This window comes from Eretmochelys imbricata, chromosome 2 (genome assembly GCF_965152235.1).
Source record: "Eretmochelys imbricata isolate rEreImb1 chromosome 2, rEreImb1.hap1, whole genome shotgun sequence".
Lineage (NCBI taxonomy): Eukaryota > Metazoa > Chordata > Testudines > Cheloniidae > Eretmochelys > Eretmochelys imbricata.
Genome location: NC_135573.1, coordinates 62,677,963 through 62,698,333, shown reverse-complemented (window position 1 = coordinate 62,698,333; position 20,371 = coordinate 62,677,963). Strand labels below are relative to the sequence as shown.

At 43.1% G+C, this 20,371-nt stretch overlaps 2 protein-coding genes across 2 annotated transcripts in view; one reads left to right on the top strand and one right to left on the bottom strand.

Moving 5' to 3' along the window:
* Positions 1–1,019: 1,019 nt before the first annotated feature.
* BHLHE22 (basic helix-loop-helix family member e22) lies at positions 1,020–1,913 on the top strand. The gene has a single exon (XM_077808985.1). It carries the CDS (start codon positions 1,020–1,022, stop codon positions 1,911–1,913), a length of 894 nt encoding a protein of 297 aa, XP_077665111.1.
* Positions 1,914–16,787: 14,874 nt separating this feature from the next.
* The window catches only part of CYP7B1 (cytochrome P450 family 7 subfamily B member 1), a 47,207-nt gene continuing 43,623 nt past the window's right edge, over positions 16,788–20,371 (bottom strand). The window contains exon 6 of the mRNA XM_077808683.1: positions 16,788–17,078. Within this exon, the coding sequence (XP_077664809.1) occupies positions 16,788–17,078 (291 nt within the window). The remainder of the gene's footprint in view (positions 17,079–20,371) is intronic.

Here is a 20,371-nt window from a genome sequence, read left to right as displayed (position 1 = left end):
TGTAAAGTATCCTTATTGCAAGGAAGGAACCTTTGAAGAACTGATCGCTAGAAAAGTTGGTCCTTAATTCCTATTATTTGCCCTCAGCTTAGTTGTACTGTAAAGCTGATGCTTTCATTTTTATTGACGCGCGGGGGGTAATTACCACTACGTAGCAAACCTGCGAGTGGAAACCTGTAAAGTTTGGCTGGGGGAGGGGACAAAAGCAGCGCCTTGCAGTTTGTCCTCAATTTGTTTTGAAAGGGAGAAAAAGGATCGTCGTGTCCGAAGCCCAGGTGAACCTTTCTGGCGAGTCAGCAGGGAGCAGCCTGGCGTTTGCTATTCCACGCCATCCCTTTCCACAGGGAGAGCTACGTTCGTGTAAACAGGGGTGGCGTGACTCTCTCTTGGTAAAGTCGGCAGAAGTCGGCTGGCCGCGCTCGGAGGAAGGCGCTCCAGTGGGCCCCTGGCAGTGCAGCTCTGTCATTTGCTGAAGGAGGCGAAGAACAGCCCGGGCTCTAAGCAGGGCGGTTAGTGTGCTCACTGACGAGTGAAAGGCGCCACACATGCCAAGCTAAAGGCAGTCGTTGGGTCCCTAACAGGACACAACGTCTTGCAAACATATGCGCGAAGCTGTGTCTACAGATGGCAGGGAGAATAATGGAGCGGGCGCCTTTTATAAAGCTCTAGCTGCTGCCTGTCTTCAGACCTGGGAAATGAAACTCTTCAGACTCAGGGCCAGCTAGCGCCTGGGCTTGTTTGTCACCGCTTTAATCCTATTAATTAAAGCGTTAACCTGATTGGGTAGAGAGCTCTGTCCCAACAGGCGAGTCTTCCTCATAATAACCTACTCGCCGAGCTAATGATGTAAAAGACTCCCCCGGCTGCTGGGGCCGGAAATCTCTTGAAGGTGAAGCCAAGCAAGATAAACGGCGGACGAGGGGGCTGCTCGCAGCTCACAATGCCCGGGCGCATCCCCTGGTGAGAGCTCGCGGCCAGCGGAGAAGGCGGCGCGGAGGAGCCGGCGCAGGGCGGGCAGCATGGAGCGGGCGCTGAGCCTGGCCGCGGAGGAGGACTTGTTCCACAAGACTCTCGGCGCCTCGGCCACCAGGATGGAGGCCGCCTTCCGCGCGCCCCCGGGGCTCGACCTGAGCCACCCGCGCGAGCGCCAGCCCTCGCCCCTCAGCTGCTTCGAGCCCGGCGAGGCGGAGGGGCTGCTGCAGCCCGGGGCGGCGCTGGGGGCCGGCGACCCCCTCTCGCTGCCGGCCGGCTCGGTGTGCGGCAAGTACGGCGAGAGCACCAGCCGCAGCTCGGTGGCGGAGAGCAGCGGCGGCGAGCAGAGCCCCGACGACGACAGCGACGGGCGCTGCGAGCTGGTGCTGCGCGGGGGAGACCCGCGGGCCGCCTCGCCCGGGGCGGGGGGCGCCGGGGGGGGCCTGAAGGCGGCCGAGGGCGGCTGCTCCAACAGCCACGGCCTGGGCGGGAGCAAGAAGTCGAAGGAGCAGAAGGCGCTGCGGCTCAACATCAACGCCCGCGAGCGGCGGCGGATGCACGACCTGAACGACGCGCTGGACGAGCTGCGGGCGGTGATCCCCTACGCGCACAGCCCCTCGGTGCGGAAGCTCTCCAAGATCGCCACGCTGCTGCTGGCCAAGAACTACATCCTCATGCAGGCGCAGGCTCTGGAGGAGATGCGGCGCCTGGTGGCTTATCTCAACCAGGGCCAGGCCATCTCGGCCGCCTCCCTGCCCAGCTCGGCGGCGGCGGCGGCGGCCGCGGCAGCCGCCTTGCACCCAGCCCTCGGTGCCTACGAGCAGGCGGCCGGCTACCCCTTCAGCGCCGGCCTGCCCCCTGCCAGCTCCTGCCCGGAGAAATGTGCCATTTTCAACAGCGTCTCCTCCAGCCTCTGCAAACAGTGCACGGAGAAGCCTTAAAGCCCCCGCCAGGCGCTTCCACCCGGGCAGGGCAAGGAGCTGGCAGGGGTGGGTGCGGGGGGGGGGGGAGGGGGCGACTCTGGGCAAGGACTTGGGCTAAATCCTCCGTTTCTCGTGGTTATTAGGCTTAAGGTTTTTCTTTTCTTTTTTGGAAAGGGCCGGGGGTGGGCTTGGGGGCTTTCCTCGTGGAAGTGGTGACTTGATCGCAACCAAGACCTCAGCGAAGTAAAAAATCGCAATTGTGTGTGTGTGTGTGTGTGTGTGTGTGGACACAAAGAGAGGCTGAGAAATAGCAGCTGGGGGAGGAAAAAGGAAGCCCCCCTCCCCAGCTGATGTATTTCAATCCCGCTGACTGGGGCTCGAGAACTCTGCCCCAGCGAGCTGAGGCCAGGGGGTGGGTGGCTGGCTGGCTGGGGTGCGGTGGCGGGGGCTCCAGCTGCACGGCCATTCAGACAAATCAGAAGGGGCACTTGCAACCAATTTTTTTGATGCTGAGCCAGGCGCCAAACAAACTTGAAACGCAGACTTCTTGTTTAAACGAAACCAAGAGCCTGAACCGTTGCTATGAAAGACTGACTTGTATTTTTTATTGTCTCTGAACTTTGATCCTGTGAAAATGCGCGAAGTTTTGGCGAGAGTGATTTAAAGAGCGAGCGAGCGAGAAACACCCTACTCCGTGTGGCTGAAAGTGTTGCATTTTTAAAACAAATATTTATGTGCACCTTGTTTCTTTCCACGTTGCAATGATGTATAAACAAGACATGATATTTATTTGTTCTTCTTTCAAGGACCCTTCCACGCCAACAATATTTATCATGTGTTTAGGTCACGGGTCTTATGTGCAGTTTTTTTTTAAAATGCTTCTAAAATTCTGTTTTATGGATTAACTTAAACTGTGTGCCAAGTGTTTAAAACGTTTATTTGCCAACAAGGTATACGCAGAACTATTGCTGTATCGGAGCTGCTTAGGTTGATGAAAGGTCGTCTGGATTTTAAGTTGCATCATCCCTGTATTTCAATTGAGCTTTAATAAATTGCTTCAGTCCAAAAATCACAGGAAAGGTGTATTCTTAATTCTCAATTAACTGACTTTTTAAAAGGGGGATTCTTTGCATTATAAAGGGTAATAGCGATTTACTTTTACAAGGCATCAAAGCAATAGCTCCTATGAGGGGGAAAAAAACACTTGCTAAGCTCATGTGTTCCCAGACGCTGGTTTTGTTTTTGGTTTTTTGTTTGTGTGTGTGTGTGTGTGTGTTCCCCAAAGGTATAGTTTAATTGCTCTCAATATGTATGTAAATTAACCTGACTGTGGATGATTATTTAAATTGAAATACTTTGGGCTGATTTACAGAACGTGTGATTTTTTTTTTTTTAAATCTAAAGCAAAATAAAATAAGGAGAAGAGCAAAAAGTGGCTATTTACCCAAAGTGAGCTTTCAGTCTGAGTTTGCATGGCTGGGTAGCTGTCTCTCTGCCATTTGTAAATCAATTCTCCCCCCCCCCCCCCACCTTCAAAAACGAGTCCTGCTCCTTTCCACTACTTGCAGATAATACAAATTCGGACTGTCAGGTTGGATGGCGAAAGAGGAGCCGTCATGGATCTGTTGGCAGGTCATGGATGTGTAAAGAATGATATATATTAAATAGGTCAATCAGATTATGACAGCAATGTACGATCGTTTGTATGTGTATCTATGTCGGAAAGAATCTTTATTAAAATATTTTCAACAAACTTTTTATTATTATGCTGTGCTTTGTACCAGTAACGGGGGGGGGGGGGGGAGAGGGGGTTTGAAATATCCCCTTTCTCTCTGGCTTTGCCTGGGTGCCAAGCATATAAAAATAGCATCGCTCAGGGACTGTGGCATTCAAGTTCTTGACACGGATCCATTGTTATCATTCACCTGTTTAATTGACAGGGGTTTGACTCGTTGCAAGAAAGAGAAATGAAAGCAGTAGTGAGAGACAGAGGAAGAGAGAGAAGAGCCCCCAAGTTTGCTTGTAGGACGATTGAAGGCTTTCTTCACACTTCCAGCCTGGAGATGAAACCTCAGTCTGGGGGGTGGGAGAAGAGTTAATGCTGAAAAGATGCAAGCTGTTAGGGTTTTGGTATGTTCCCACATATGGCAGTGTTAACATGAGTAACGGTCTGCAATTCCTGGGGAGGGGAGGGGACACACACACAAAACGTTTTTAGGTCCTCTTTGCTGTTCCTTGAACGCCCTGGGAGCTCGAGGCCACAGTCCAAAAGCCCCTCGCTTTTCGCACCCGAAGAGCAGTCAGGCTCGATTATAAATATAAACAAACCCAAGTGCTGAAGTGACTTTTACCCGCGTTGATCTGGAGTGTGAGCATTTACACGTGTGCCGGCTCAGGGGCGGTGGGGTCCCGAGAGGGAGGCACTACAGTTCCTCCCTCCGTGAAGCCCAGACCCACCGCCAGGTTTCCTTGGTGGGGTCGGTCGGGGTTGTGTGTATGTGCCCGCTGCATGCAGTATGCCCTATTTGCTGGCTCTGGGTAGTCTCAGCTTCTGAGAGCCCTAAATGGCAGCCAGCGTGGTAGAAAGGGATACATATTTCCGCTCCACTTGCCATCAAAGAGATTAATCAGAACCTGTAACTTTTCAGGAACCATAACTGTAAAGTGCCACGAAGCTGTGGGAAGGCAGCCCAGCCAGGGTGGGCAGCTCGGCCCCCAGGCGCAAGCAGAGCCGTCTCTCAGCATTTACTAGACAAAGCCTGGGTGCGTCTAATTATGATTATTAAAACAATTTCCATGACGATGTCTAATATTATGTTAATTTGAAAACAACTGTGTATGAAAACTGTCGACTATAATACCTAAATTCATTTAATGAAACACATCGTTAAGGCAATTAAACCTCCTGGATGTGATTAAGGAACATAATTACGACACTGTTCTGCGCCATAATTGGGTGTCTTTAATCAAGGGGTAAAGTGATCAGCAACACAGCCATCAGTTTGTATTGTTCTGTCTCTGCTGTCCATCATTCTGATTAGGAATTAACCACAGCCACCCGGCTGACTTGTGTGTGTCTGTGTGCGCGCATATTAACATCTCAGGACACGTTTGCTGCAAGAGTTGCTGCTTCATATTTCTCATGACAAAGGCGCCTTCCTTGAAATATCCCTCTCCTAGGTGCGGCTGCCTTCTCAATTCTTGCTAGAATGAGTACCGCGTAACAAATTATGGAGTGGGAAAGGAAGATCCCAGGGGTTTCAATAATTCCGTGTGGCAATGCTATGATGATCTTTGCTATGGAAGGCAAGGTGAAGGCGGGGGGAGGGCGAGTCTTTATGAATCAAAGGGTGGGGCCAATTTTTAAAACAAGCCTGGCTCGTTCCTCTACTTTAGTTCAAACGCATCCCCTCCTAGGCTGGAAACCAGCTGCTCAGCACTGTTAAACAGCCTGCCCTGATCAGAGCTCTCTCCAGAGCTGTACCTGACTGGGCGCTATTTCCTGTGATCTGTGACATTCTTTGGAAGTGCCTTAACCTGCTGACGAGTGACCAAAAGTTTGCTAGAGAACAGCGGCTTGCTACGACAGCCCCACTCCCCTAGGAGCGGTTCTTCCCAGGCATTCACTCAGGAAGCTTAAGTTGTCTGAAATTTGACATTTAAACGCCCGAGCTGGCAGTCGAGAGCAAAGCTAGTTCTGAGCCACCAATGTCGCTACCGTTCCCTAGCTGTGTGCACGTAGGTGCCTTCCTAGTGGTTTCAATTAACGTTGTATTTTTTGCAAAGCAATCCTCCAAGACCCACCCCCACCCTTCGCCCCCAGCTGCTTTTATAAGCTTGGTTTGCGCCAGAAAGAGTTAGCAGAGAGGATCCGCGGAGATGGCTCAGAAAACAAGTCTCAATCCCGGCCATCGCCTCCTGTCAGGGCGGGTGACTGATCTGACTTTATTTTTGTCGAGCCTGTGACAGTTTCCGAGCCGGTGCCGCTTTTAACACCTCTTGCCTATTCCCCTGTAAGCAGCAGCGTCGCTGGGAACTGACAGGGAACCGGCGCCTACACTGTCGCCCGCCCGGGCTTACCCATGGTCTCTGTCAGACGAGCAGTGTGCGGGCTCCTGGGGCGGGGGGATTTCCCCCCTTCAGCAGAACTGACCAGCCCCTGGAAGAGCTTTTGTTCCACTTCCAACACCCCGCCACACCGAGCCCGTTCAACCAGCCTTCTCCAAAACCACCCCTCCGCTCCGGGTGCCAAGACAGACTCCCCCCCACCCCCTTTCCCCAGTTCTAATCCTGCCCCTGTCCCAGCGTGAGTGACATTGACTTTCCTAATGTAATGACTTATGAAAGATATAATCATGTGTTAAATTGAATCCTTCGTTTAACTGTTAATGGTGTGCACTGGGCACATTTACGTATTAGATGCTATGGTAACTAATTACCGCTGGAAAAAGGGATAATACACTTTGGAGACTTTGACAAATAATGATGAGTGTGCACAGCCCTGCTGGCAGCAGTCGCAGCGGATCTGCTGGAATGAGTAAGTGACTAAATGAATGGGTAAGTGAACTTGTGCGCACGGAGGGGAAGAGATAATGAATAGTGGTCAAGTGAGTTTTCTTATTCAAACCTTTAATGAAAATGTGATTTAGGATGGGGGGGAATGCGGTGCTGCCTCTAAACGTAATTAAACTGCGCAATATAAACATCAGAAACATAAATAAGTTTGCTTTTAATTAAAATGCAGCCGTCAAAGTAAATTACCCACGTGCTAGGAAAGTTTGCAGCAATTAACACTTTTTTTTTAAGTGGGTTGTTGGTAAAATAAATGAGCCACTCGTGCGTATGCCATCGCAGGATCCTTTAGAACTGTGATTTCGCCCATTGCTAATACCCTCAGGGGCGATTTAAACTGGGCTTGTAATCAGATGGCGGAGCGAGTCATTGCCTGACAGGTACACAACTTTAAAGGGAGTCGGCTCCGGGCTCCGTTGCAGTGCCGGGTTAATTGACAGGGCCTGGGTCGTCTGACTTTTGTTCCCCTTTCTAAAACAAGATCGCCCGTTTTACATAAACATTAGTTTAACAGATTGCCATGGAGAAGCGAAGCTGCTGCTTCGCCTTTCAATCTGGAGTACGGATTCTTTAGATGCACTGTCTACACGGAGACTGCCACCCATTGCAGTCCGCTTTCCTTGTGCAGTGCCTCTAATTGTCCTGGGTTTTGCGCTCCCGGAGGCTCGTCATTGCTCCTCCTTCTCTCCAATCAGGCAGCTGGAAATGCCCCACTGGGATTTTCCCCTTAGTGCTCTCGCTCTCCTGGGGCAGGTGGATTTCCAGCTCCGGCACTTCCTGGAGTTTGGCTTGTTGGTGTAGACAGAAGGGAAGGTTATTTCGTGGTACTTCTTTCTTCCCTGAACGCTCCAGCCGTGCCAGGCAAGACAGGGGCAGAAGCTCGAGGGAGAATGTTTATTTCCTTCCCCTGAATCTTCACCTGTCCTGACCCTTCTGCGCTCCTTCCGAGAGACCCGAGTGGGCTCGAGTCTAGCAAAGTTCACCAGAGTTTAATAATGGGTTGTCCCTTCCCATAGAAAATACTGATAATCGTTCAGTCAGGAGTAGCAAGGGTTAAGCAGATCAGGTACTATCGCTTCACGCTGCAGTCAAGTTGAAGTACGCAGTTGCTTGATTTGGCTTTTCCTTTACACTGAGGGGTAACTCGGAAACTAAGGTTAGTTAGTCAGTGCTGTTGCTGAAGAAACACTGCAATACGTTCGGTGAGCAAAAGCTTGTGAGCTACAGCCCAGCCCCTTGGCTTTACAGAATAATGGCTAGATCAGCTCCATTTCAACATGCTAATAGAAATGCTTTCTAAGGGGTTTGCTTTAATTTGCACGGGCTATCTTCACGCAGACTTTGCATGCGTTAAACGTTTCCCAGAGCCCGTACTCGCCCTTGTCCTCTCAACCCGATTCAGAGACGTGTAATACAACATGAAATAAATGTATATTTCAAACATTTGACTGCTGTATTTGTAAATTCATATCTGCACCTGTAAGAACTATGATCTGTGACTGATTTGAAAGCTATAGCAAAATGATGCATTGTAGATAAACCACCATTTCCTTATATAATTGTCACAGATTAAAATAGAAAAGAAAAATACATTTCTGCTAGGGGCACAACTGAAACGTTAATGACACTCAAACTGCTAGCCAACCCTAAATTAACCTCTTCATCACACCTTAGAAAGGTATCAGTGGTTATCCAAAGCAGCTATTATTTCTTCTAAGAAGTTTCAGAAGAAAGTTCACCATGGATTTTTACAAATCTTTATCATTTGCCAACGTTTTCCAATATTCAAATATCTCTTTTTATGGCTAACTGCTCTTCTCTTTTATATCAATATACATATTTAGGTCCAGGAATTCAGTCGGGACATATGCTAACAGACTAGCTAATTAGGAAACCCCATTTCTTTTATTCCACTCAAACAGTTACTGAAGAAGGTGGTGTTTTTAGGACTGTCTGGTCTCTCTCTCATTCTGAGGTCAGATGACTAAAAAGTCATTGGAGGTGTGTAATATTTTAATTTGAGGAAGTATTAAGTCATAGCCCACAAAGGAAATAAGTGCAAAGTACTATCCGTCTTGCTGCCTTAAAATCTAATCAGATAACACAAAGTTTAATACTAAATTGTATCATTTAAAAACCTCAATTAAATTTAGTGGTGTTCTTGGACATATAGCCATGTTCTTAGAGTGATTTTTTAAAGTGTGTTGCTACATTAAAAATAAAAAGGTGTTCTCTTGCAAAACCGAGCCACATCAGGAGGCAATTAGTGTTTCTGCATTTCACAAACAGAATTCCTCTTCATAGGATAATCTTCTAATCTATTGCTCAATCAATGTCCATCCACTTTTCATGTACAAGTCTTTAATATCCTGACCTGTGAGTTATAGTTACAAATTTCCCTCTTTTTTGAGACTCTAGTTTCATTGCTGTAAATATTTCAATTTTAGATGGCCAGTGAAAAATATTTACATACTGAATAGTGAATTAAATGGCCCACAAAACAGGAAAACAGAAGTGGAAAGACATCCTGACAGTATGAGGTTAACAACTAAACTATCTGAGGAGAGATGCAGTAAGTGGGATGAACTGATCAAAAATAAATCATTGCTATGTCTTACAGTGTATATTTACTTACTGTGTCTCTTAACTTGTACTTTCTCAGCTCTGCTGTATTCTCAATCATTACTGTTTTGGTAAGAAAATAACGTACTGTGAACAATTTAGGTCAACTTTAATAAAAATTCCAGCAAATCATTATTAAAACATCTATTAAACTTTCACAGGAATAGTTTGGCAGTATAGGTGAAACTTAAATTTGTTTGAACTTTTTATTTTGTTGTACAGTAATGTTTGAAGGCAAGTGTATTTCTACTATTATAAATAATCACGTACATAGTCGAGAATACAGTGAAACATGCTGCATAGCAAAAGCAATTTAATACATAGAACTGTTTATGATTAACTGATAAAGATCACATTGCATCCAACATTTAATTTTAATTCAGCCCTTGCAAATGAAAAATATGCAGTTGTATGGTGAATGCTTCTATAGATGCAATGAAAGTTTCTTGCTACTTGTTCATTGCACTTTATATGTGAATATATACATTTCTTTAAAGAATCCAACTTTTCTAGAAGTGATACTTTTACCTAAAAATGTTGTAATTCTACTATTTTCTTGAGTTGTCACTCTATAGTCCTTATAAATATAAATTTAGCCAAATAAAATAACTAGCAGAAAAATATTTCAGTTACATTCAATTTCTTCTTAACCTTAAGTTTCTCTGTTGTCACAGTTAAAAATAACTTCATTAATCTGAATTGAGCATATATTATGAGTAAAAGTGATGTGCCGAGTAATTTTAAAGTATTGCACACAATTTAAATAACTTTAAGAGAGCATTTAGTGTCAAGACCAATATTAGATAAAATACAGTACAATCTACAACTAGTTTTTCCACTCACACAGCTAGCTTCTAGAACAGCAAGGACACTTCACTCAAAAATGTTCATTTATTAAAATCCCAACCACTATTGCCTTTTTTCTTCACAAAGCTAGGTAATTGTTTTGAAAACATTATGTTATGCAGACTTATTTCTGAAATACAGCAAAGCTATGCAAGTCTGCTTTCTGCTAAATAAGTCTCCAAAAACCCACACTTTTACGCCTGTTAAAAATATCTATGGATTAAGAATCAAAAGACAATGTCCTCATCAATGTTTGACTTGCATATCAGAGAGCTAACTGAAGAATTCCAGCAACTGCAAGTGATTCTTAGAAAAGCTAAGTTTCCGAGTACAAGGGCGTATTTTGCCAGGTGTACATCAACAGCCACATTTCATTTTTAAAAAATTTTTATTAATGACCTTTTGAGGTTGGAACATTTTATATGGTTTGTTATGCATTTTGCTGTACTCAGAGGTAGATAGGAATCAAAGACTGAGGGCCACATTTGGAAATGACTCTAATGGCGGAGTTGCACCCGCTCACACTACCTTTCAAGTTTGCCATAAGCATTACAGAAATATCTCCTTCCTTTACTCTCTCTTCAGGACCGGTTTAAGACGGGCAAGATTAAATGGACTGAGTATTTTAACAAATGCACAGTGATTATCATAATTTAACACAGACTCACCTTTTTTCTCTTTAAAAATATCTTTCATGGTCAAGTAACAGAATGCCATACTCTACATAAGTCAGGTTTTTTTTAAATGAAAGCAATATCTGTGGTATTGCATCAATGTATGTATGTTCAGGTGTGAGGGGGGAGGGACGGACAAGGAAAGTCATTCAATATGTGAATAGATACATTCAATTTTATTGTATCTTTTGAAATATAAAATTCACATAAAAGGTCAGATTAGTAAAGTACATGAAGTTTCACTTTTCTTGCTCAGAAATTCACAGATGTACCTTATTCAGTCTAAAAGCCTTAATGATGGACATTAACTATTAAAGGAGAATCTGAACTTTGTGCATCTATTTACAACATGTCAGTTTACGGAATTAAGACCAATTGACAATCTTTTAAACATCCAAATATTCAGTAATAATGAAATAAAATATTATTTCTACCCCTACAAATGAAGTACAAAGATCAGTGATTACTCATAAAAAAATAACAATTCTGAGAGTAGTGTAATACAATATGGCTTAAAAAAGTAAACTAATGCACATTTCTTATGTGGTTTTTAGTACATTAAAGCACATTGCTAGAGACATGGCAACGTAGCCAAATCTAATTTGCAAACAATTACACATAACTACTCATATAATCATACAGGGAAGCATTCTAATCCTTTCAAACAGGACTGTACAATTGCTTACAAGGTTGCTAAGTACCGAACAGGAAAGAGCACATACTACCCATACATAACAATAAGGCTCACCTTTTAGTGTTCACATTGGTTCATGAGGAGTTCACTTGTTAAAAAAATGTTAACTTTAAAAGTCAGACGGAGTCTTCCAGCAGCTCCCACAAGTCGCTGCACTGGAACTGAACTTTAATTTTATATTTAAAAAGATGAACTGCTGGGGCATGGGAGAGTGAGTTTTGGCAGCTGGCACAACCATGGGCAGGGTGTTCTTGATCAGCAGTTTCACTTTTTAAAAGGATTGGGCAGTGCACCTTTCTACCACAAAGGGGAGCAACATTGCGATTCCAGTGGCTGGAGTGGCACCTGAATACCTCCCGGCCTGACATACGTAAGGAGTCCTATCCACCCCTACTAGGTCTGTGGGAGGGATGGTCATGACATTGCAAGGCCTTTCAGGGAGGTAATGAACAGGGTAAAAAAGAGCAAAAAACCATGACTTTTTAAAAGAAGGATTCATGGCAATTCCACATTGTACGCAATGAAACAGTCTGTACATATATGACCAGATTTCCATCTTAGGGCTCTGGTGACACTGAACGCTACTCAAGGTCTGGTTTTATGGTTTAGGTTCTCACCAGAAACATTTGATGGGATTACAGGCTTGCGCTGCTCCCTGTCCCATGCAGCAATCATGAAACTCTAGCATTCCTGGGTGGCCTCAGGACTGGCTAAAGCCAACTAGAACATGTCGGAGTTAATCATGTGGGTGTGTCCACTTCAAGCCCAAAGACTGTGGACTGACATGGTTCACGGGGGGAATGTGGGTCCTAAGCTTTCACTCACCCACTCTGAACCCAAATGGTCTGTTCTGGGCAGGCTTACTGCCCTCAGATTCTGTCTGATCCAGTGGCTGTCACTTATGCAGACATATAATTGGACTGGCCATGGTCAATATGACCCAGTTTCCTGGGGGTTATGTCCAGTCAGTCTTTCTAATAAAGCAGGATCCAGAGGAGCAGCCAGATGAAATGCCCCATCTCCTCAACTCTCACACATACTTCTTAGCAGGGCTTGACCCTACTAACATGTGCAAGATGAGGTTTGCTCTTTGCAGTGGATTGGAGTATGTGAGGCACTCTTATGAGAAGGCCACAATACTAGGTTGCGCCATTGCTAGGCATGGGTAGAAAGTCCGAGGATGGGATCTTACTAGGGGATGCCAGCTCTGGATATCCAGTGTTAGGCGACTAGATTCTCGATACAGCCTGGGTAGATCTGAGTCTGTTCAGCAGGGACTCTCGCTGCCTGGTTTAGGTTTGGTTATTTAGCAAAAGCTAAGGCCAATTTTACCTCAAATCAAGTGTTCAATCCTGTGAGATGCAGAACACCCTATACTCCTATTAAAGTGGGTAAATATGGAGAGGGTGCTCAGCACCTTGCAGGGCTGTGCCTCAACTTCTTTCTTGTGACCTGATGCTTTAAGATACAGCTAGATTTTTATTTGCTTGTTTGTACATACTTGTTTTATTTCTGAATAGATATTTATACCTACTGATCAGTGATTAATCTGAAACTAGTAATGTTTTTCATTCACTTTTGGCACTGTCCAAGTATGTCCTATTAAATTATGCTACAGCGAGTTATACTCTAATTCAAAATCCTAAAAGCACAGTATGAGTCAAAGAAGGTCTTAGGTTTAAAACAAATACCTACTTTTATTTTCACAGTTGCTTCACATTTGTTTCAAAATGGAATGCCAACGAAAGATTTATCATAATTGTGGCATGAGACATTTCACAGCTTACATTTAAGCAATAATGTCTATAGTCAACATGGTAATGATGTCAGCATTTTCTCTCTCTCAATAAAACAGGTTCTTACGTCCAAGAGGATTGTGAGCAACGGCTGAATATAGAATAGCTGCGATGTTTGCCTACAGAGTCACTACACTAGTAACTAACCTGAATATGAAAGGCTGTATATAAAAATAAATTTTATTCTATTGAGCTGGAGTATACAAGCAATAAACAGCTTTTGCAGTTGATTAAATGTTGAAGCAAACTTAAGGCATTTAATCAACTGCAAAGCCCATTTAATATAAGTATACTCCAATACCATAGGTAGTATTGATATTATATATGAAGAGAAAATGTTCATTCAATATATCTCACAAAAACAATTTTCTTCCCAGAGGCCTGGGAGCTTAGATGTGCCAATCTTTGAAAGTCTTTCTAGTGATGCTGATTTTGGGGATATAGTTTACATGAATAATTAAATGGCCTCAGGCATAAACAACAAAATAATACTAGTTCTTAGTATTTACATAATGCTTTTCATCCATAGGTCTTTAAGTGCTTTGCAAAGCAAAGAAAGATTTCCCCCATTTTAAAGATGAGGAAGACCGAGGCATAGGAAATTAAGGCTTACTTTTAAAAAAAATGTCCACTAGCTTTGGTGCTCAATTGGAGGGAGACATCTTCGGCCTATTTTTCAGAGCATCTACAGCTTCCATGGAGGTCAAGTGAAGTTGTGGGTGCTCAGCACCTCTGAACACTAAGCCTTGGGTGCTGTCAATTTAGGGCACTTAAAAAGGAGGCACTAAAAATGAATGAACGCTTGGGAATTTAGTTCTAAATGACTTTTTCCAAAAACACTGAGATAACTTCCCACAATTCCTTTTGTGTTCTTTGACTCCACATGAGTCACTCATTACAACTCAGGAGAGTGTCTATGAATGTTTATGGGACAAGTTGTGTCTCTGCTCACATCCATGTAGCTAAAACAGCCCAGCAGTAAATTAGCTTTGCAACTACAGAGACCAATGCAAATCCGGCATGGGACTGAGCAGAGGTTGGTTCCCTAAACTAGTATTTATGTGCTGGCATGGCTCTCCAACCTCTTTCCAGTCTAACTTCTATAAATGATAATTGTATGGTGGAACACATCCTCAGGGCAGGCACTGCTCACGTGAAGTGACCTCTGGCTTTCTGGCCCTGTCTCCAGCTTGGGAGAGAAAAAAGGGAAATGAGGGGCCTACAATGTGCATGAGTACTGAGGAATGAGGAGCTTATTTATGAAGCAGAACCCTGGGGTCCCACTTACAACTAGCTCAGCTCTCCCTAAGATCAGTCCACAGCTCATTTCTACGGTTGTATGGGGTTACCACATAAAGGCTAAGGGCAAAAAGCAGGCTCAGATTTGGGCCCAGAGGAGGTATATTAAGGAGGAATGTAGAATCAGTAAGAAACTGTGTGTAATTGATGTGGGAACAATTTCCAGAGGCTGTAGGATATGCGTGAGGCTGAAGTTGTTAGCTTCTTGTACAATTAGCAATATTCTTTAAGTAGCACAACATTATTTAGGCCACAGCTTTGAAATATGTAAAAGACTAGGGAAAAATGGCATTCATTAGAAGTCACCTCTCTGTAAATAAATCCCGCTTTTAGATTTCTAAAATTGTCTTAGTCACACAGAGTTTTACTCAAATTCCTAGCACTTTAACTGTCTTTTGAACCATCAGGAATGTGGAGGTAGGGGAAGTTATCTCAAACAGGAGCCAGTGATACAGACCACTTCACAGTTTGTAGGTATAATATTCTAGTTCTAAACACAGATTAAATGACACCATCAACTTGAAAATTAGTCATCTTTTTAAAAACCAGTTAAAAGTAGTTTTAGGTGTTACTTTTGTCCTGGAATTCCCATACCAATTTTTGTGGTTTTGCAATCATATTTTTCTAGAGTTTGAAAAATGTCTTCTTTTTTGTGTGTGTGAAAGACAACAGGAGAAACTGGCAAATACAAAGTGCTGTCAAACGCACAAAGTAAACAAGCCAAACAATTCTGTTTTCTTCTCTAATCTATTTCAATTGTAACAATCCAAAATATTACTGGTAATGCTAGTAGGCTGAAGTCTCATTTTTAAGATGATGGTGTCATTTTAAACAGGCTCACATTAAATGTGAAATAATGTAGTGTTGTGGCTCAGATAAATCAGTAGACAGTATGGGCTTGATTCAAACCCTATTAAAGTCAACAAAAACTTCCCACTGACTTTAATAGAGTTTGAATCAGGCCCTATAACAGTAGTAGATTCAGATTACTGATTCGTGTTGCATAAGTAACAAACTGTTGAATTTCAAAAAGTACTCCTAAGCCAGTGAAATGCTGCCAGGACAATAACAAAATACTCCTACAAATCATATCCCCATTAGCCTGTGATAAACCCCATTTACCAGAGGTTGGATTTCTCAGGGAGGGGATGGCAGTAGGACCACTTCATTCGTTTTTCTGTTTACATGAAAATAGTTATAACCAAGACAGGGGCAGCACCACTAGGTGAACAATTTACCAGTAAATGCATTTGATGGAATTGTTTATATTTTTGTTCCTGAAAAATATACCGAATACACTGATAGTGTAGAACAGTGTGATTTGAAATGGGGTGCAGGTTACTTTACCTTTTTTTGGGGGGGATGGGGAGAGATGAGAAGGATCTGAGGAGATACTCTCCATGGGAATTAAAAAAAAAAGTTAGCTCCATTGATAGCAATTCACTCTCCTTTCCATTTGGCAGTATAATTTAAGCAAGGGCTCCCAGGAGCCCAATCCAGCACTTCACTGAAGTCGGTCTTCTAAACAAAAACACTAGTATTTTTCTCCAAGGCTTTTCTGTAGTGCAAGGATGCCTAGATGGAAGAGGGGCCAATGGAACACTCACTGTAAATCATAAATTTTGGGGGTCATCAAAGGTCACACTGGACCCTCCCAGAGTAAAATCCATCAGAGAGGAAAGTGGGCCCAGAAAACCAGCAAGACAGATTTTGTGTGGTTTCTAGTGAATGCTTTGCTGAAGGGAAAGGTGCTTGGGAATGGTGGGAATAAAAAAAGTCCCCTTTCTGCACCACACTGCTCTCCAGGTCCCTTTTATCCTTGGGCAGCAGGTTTCCTTGAGCAAGTGTAATGACACATCCAGATGGGTCAACTGTCTGTGGATTGAACCCGAGACCTTTAGATCTAAAAGGCTGAGCCTCTATGAACTGAGTTAAAGGACCAAATATTTGAGCACCAGGGCAGCAGAGGGGACAAAAATCTCTCATGTGGTCCAGCCACTAGAGGAGGACAGAGGCCCACATTGAGTTAATGTGGGTTACAAAGGCATGCAGCCACCGGCCACCCCGATTACGATATTTCCCCCTCAGCAGAGAAAGTGTAGTGTGGAATGGCAACTAATGACTTCTATTGGCTCAGGGTATTGTGCAGGGTGAATGTCTCAGAGTTGTTGCTTTCTTCCATGCCCCCTTATCAATTTCCAGGCACTCCTGCTCTCGTGTCTGTGGAGGTGATCCTCCAGCCCTAAGACATTTAGCATTACTCTCTCTTTACTTAAACATACACAAGAAGGAGAGAGATGAAAGCAGAACAGGAAAAAGCAAATACACAGCCAGGAAACAGCAAAAAAAGTGAGAATAGTGGGAAGTCTGCAATAGGCAGTTGGCTTTTCTAAAAAGACTTTATCTTGTAACGAAAGGCAATATCAGAGTCTGGCAAGAGGATACCAAGGCCCATACGACTGTTGTCAAGCCCTATGGGCTTCTTTTCCACTAGTTCTACGTCAAAGTAAGCCAGGAATAAAACCAGAAACAGCTTCATTTCATTCATTGCAAAGAACCTGCCAGGACACATGCTGATTCCAGAGCCAAAAGGCATCAGAAAGTATTTCAGCTTTCTTCCCCCCTTGTAGAAGGTGGTTTTCTTCTTGCCATTCTCTATATAACGATCAAACTTATACACCTGAAAATAAAAGAGAGACGGTGAAAATTAACAGAGCAGTTACATGAGTGGTTTCATTTGCAAGAGGGTGCAGAGGGTGCTTCTAAAACCCTGATGTAAGTTAAGAGCTAAGACAAGGAATTGACAGCTTCCTCCTTTTAGTCTGTTCACTTAAATTGAGTTTTATCTATCTTCAAATGACCTCACTGCACATTAAGTGGCAGGGGCTACTGTCTGGGTTGTTGGGAAAGGTGTGCTGCCCCTTTAAGGGCTAGAGAGTGTGTTAGTTGCTATGGCAGCTTCATAGCTGATCAGCATGGGGACCCATTCTCACCAGGTGACCGGAAGAGAGAGGGGACTATTTATGTCCAAACCAGTGCAGGAAAAGCCTTCTTCTGTTCTAATTATGGGCATTTTGAGGCAGGGACAATGACACTCAGGAAGAGCACAGTTTCTGTTTGTGAAGCATCCTATACATCCAGGAGGCTACATACATTACTACTACTACTAATTTGAAAAATTTGGCAAAATCCCATTGGTACAACGGTTTTGCTCTTTCTGGAAGGAGAAAATTGATCTACTGCAACTCCCACCTTCCCTCTCATGGTGTGGATTGTTCAGGAACTAGCCCTGATAACTTACGATCAGTGTTCTTGTCAGTTGAAGATAGTTTCCATCTGTCTCACTTGTTCACACCTGACTTTCAATAGCTTGCTATGGAAGATGCGTGCAAAGCAGGCCACATGTTAATAAGTGAACATAGCAGGAAGTGTTTTTCTAGAGTAAGTACTCTAGAATTTACTCCAATAAATTTAGCTAGTATCTTAGGTCCCATAAATTTAACACCTTTCTGAAGACCTTTAGTATCAGGGTCATTGTTAAGGGCTAACTTGAGTTTGTGAATGAAGGAGATGTGGCAATCTTAGCTCAGTCCATGGTGAATTAAACCTCTTAAAAATAGTCACGTATGCTTTGAATGAAAATAACAAAACACTTTCTGCTTATGGTCACTCATTAGCACTTGGCCAGTTAGCATACATCTGCTACAGTGCAAGCTTTTGAAAGTTAGACTTGAACAAGCAATTCAGACAGAAACCATATCAGCTGATAGTAAAAAAAAGTCATAGAAAGTTTACCAGGCAGGTTCCTGGTCAAGCCATACCATGGAGGAAAAAGTGGATTGATTAGCTCTTTGCCAGAAAGACCAAAGACACTGCAATATATTAATTTTAATAAAAATACTAACATAATAATACTGTACATTTTCTGATTGCCTGTTCTATACATGTCCTATGGAAAAATAAAATGACTCAGTTTCCATAATGCTCTTGAACATCAGTAAGAAACAATGGTAGAGAAACCTAGACTTCTGACTACCAGAACCCTGTTCTTCCTATCAGATTAGAGGTTCTTAAACTGTGATCAGCAGGGCCTCCTGGCTGTCTGTACACTATCTTGAGAAGCAAGCAGTGGAGGTGTATTGGGCTGGTCCATGAGAAGATCTGACTAGCATTTCATAGTGGTAACAAGTACATACAATACTGGAGGATATGTGACTTCACATGCTGAAGACTGGGAGATAATTTTTTAAAAAAGGCAGGAGGTGGCTTGAATTTTCAAAGGGGCTTAAGGGAGTTAGGTGCTCAACTTCCAATGAAAAATCAACTCCCTGAAGTCCCTTTGAAAATCCCACTCAGAAAGAACTGTGCTACTTTTCTTATAAGTTACTTCAATTTCAAGTAATACTGTGAATACTGAAAGCCCAAAATATGATTCTTCTCTAAAAGTATCACATTTTAAATGCAAGTCCCAATGATCAGGAGTAACTATTAGCCCTCTGAAACATGAGCTGTACTATCCTTAGCATTTAACTCAACTGGATAACACAACAAACAGGATTCTGGATTTGCTGGGATCACAGATTGAGGTGTCCTGTGCTGTGCCAGCCCTATGCCTTCTTAGCGAGAAGGCTGAAGACTGAAACTTGGACAAGAAACTTGTTGTCTGAGGGACTGAGGAAAACAGGAAACTTATTAACACAACAAGAATGGAGCCAACAAGGAGAGCAAACAATGGTGTGACATGTGTACTGATATCCACAGTCCCCAGAAATTTGGACTGGCTTTTGTTGGGTTTTCCAGCAAGGAGCTGCATTTTTAAGAAAGACATTTTTATAGGGTACGATTTTTTTCTTCATGAGGAGGAAGAAAACCCCCCACAAAAAAACAAAAAACTAAAAATTGAGAAGTGGAAACAAGAGGTAAAATTCCAGCTGACGGTCTATGAAACTTTATAGCATTTATTTAAATCATCATGGAAACTGACCAAATTTATGTGTCTGAATTTAAATCCATTTTTATCACAGAAGATATATGGCTCAGTTTGGGAAGTTACTATATGGGATTTCCTATATTGATTTTCCATTGTTCAGAATTTACACACGATCATTTACTGAAGCTTAGGCTCATTTATGTAGGAATTATAGGGTCACTTGACTACATTACAGAAACCTGACTTAATATTGCTGCTCATTTACTTAGGCTTTGAGGAGTGGAGAAAGAGGTCACCAACACATGGTTAAAGTTATGTAATATGATACCTAACCATAAGATGTTAATTTCATCAACGGCCTGAATTTAAGATAAAAGTCTGCAGAGGTGAATTGTTAATACTGAACTAATCCACTAAGCTACCTGTTTTCCCAGAAAACTTTCCTCACCCATTATATTCCCCAAATATATGACAATCCCAAGACTGCTCTTTCATAAAATCCAGTCTGCATCTCATTCAACAGATGTGCACAAAACAAATTCAAGAACACAACAGAAGTTATTTTCCCCCTTTTTGAGAGGGTCTCTGTGTTGAAATCAATGTACTCTGCAACGTACTGATAACTCATTTGCCATCAAAATGATAAAGTACATAAACTAAAGTGATACTGTGAAAGCTGAGCAGATTTGATATTGAGAAAATATACTCTATCTATGGAAACATGGTATCACATTCTGACAATTATTTAGTAAGGGAGACTTCAAAAAGTGCTCAACTACTAATTTTATACATAGAGTTTTCCTTTTTTGTATATGGACAGATAGTTGGTTTTTACTAAGACATGAGATATCGTGTTCATATCTATAGCAGTACTTCCATTTCTAATTTCTTCTTCTGGCCAGCCTTCCAACATCCTCAATTATGTTGAGTCGCACCTTACACTTCAAAACTAGTCCCATTTACTTCAATAGGACTACTTGTAGAGTACAATACTATTCAATGTGAATAAGGACATCAGAATCTGGCTCTTTTCCTGCAACCTA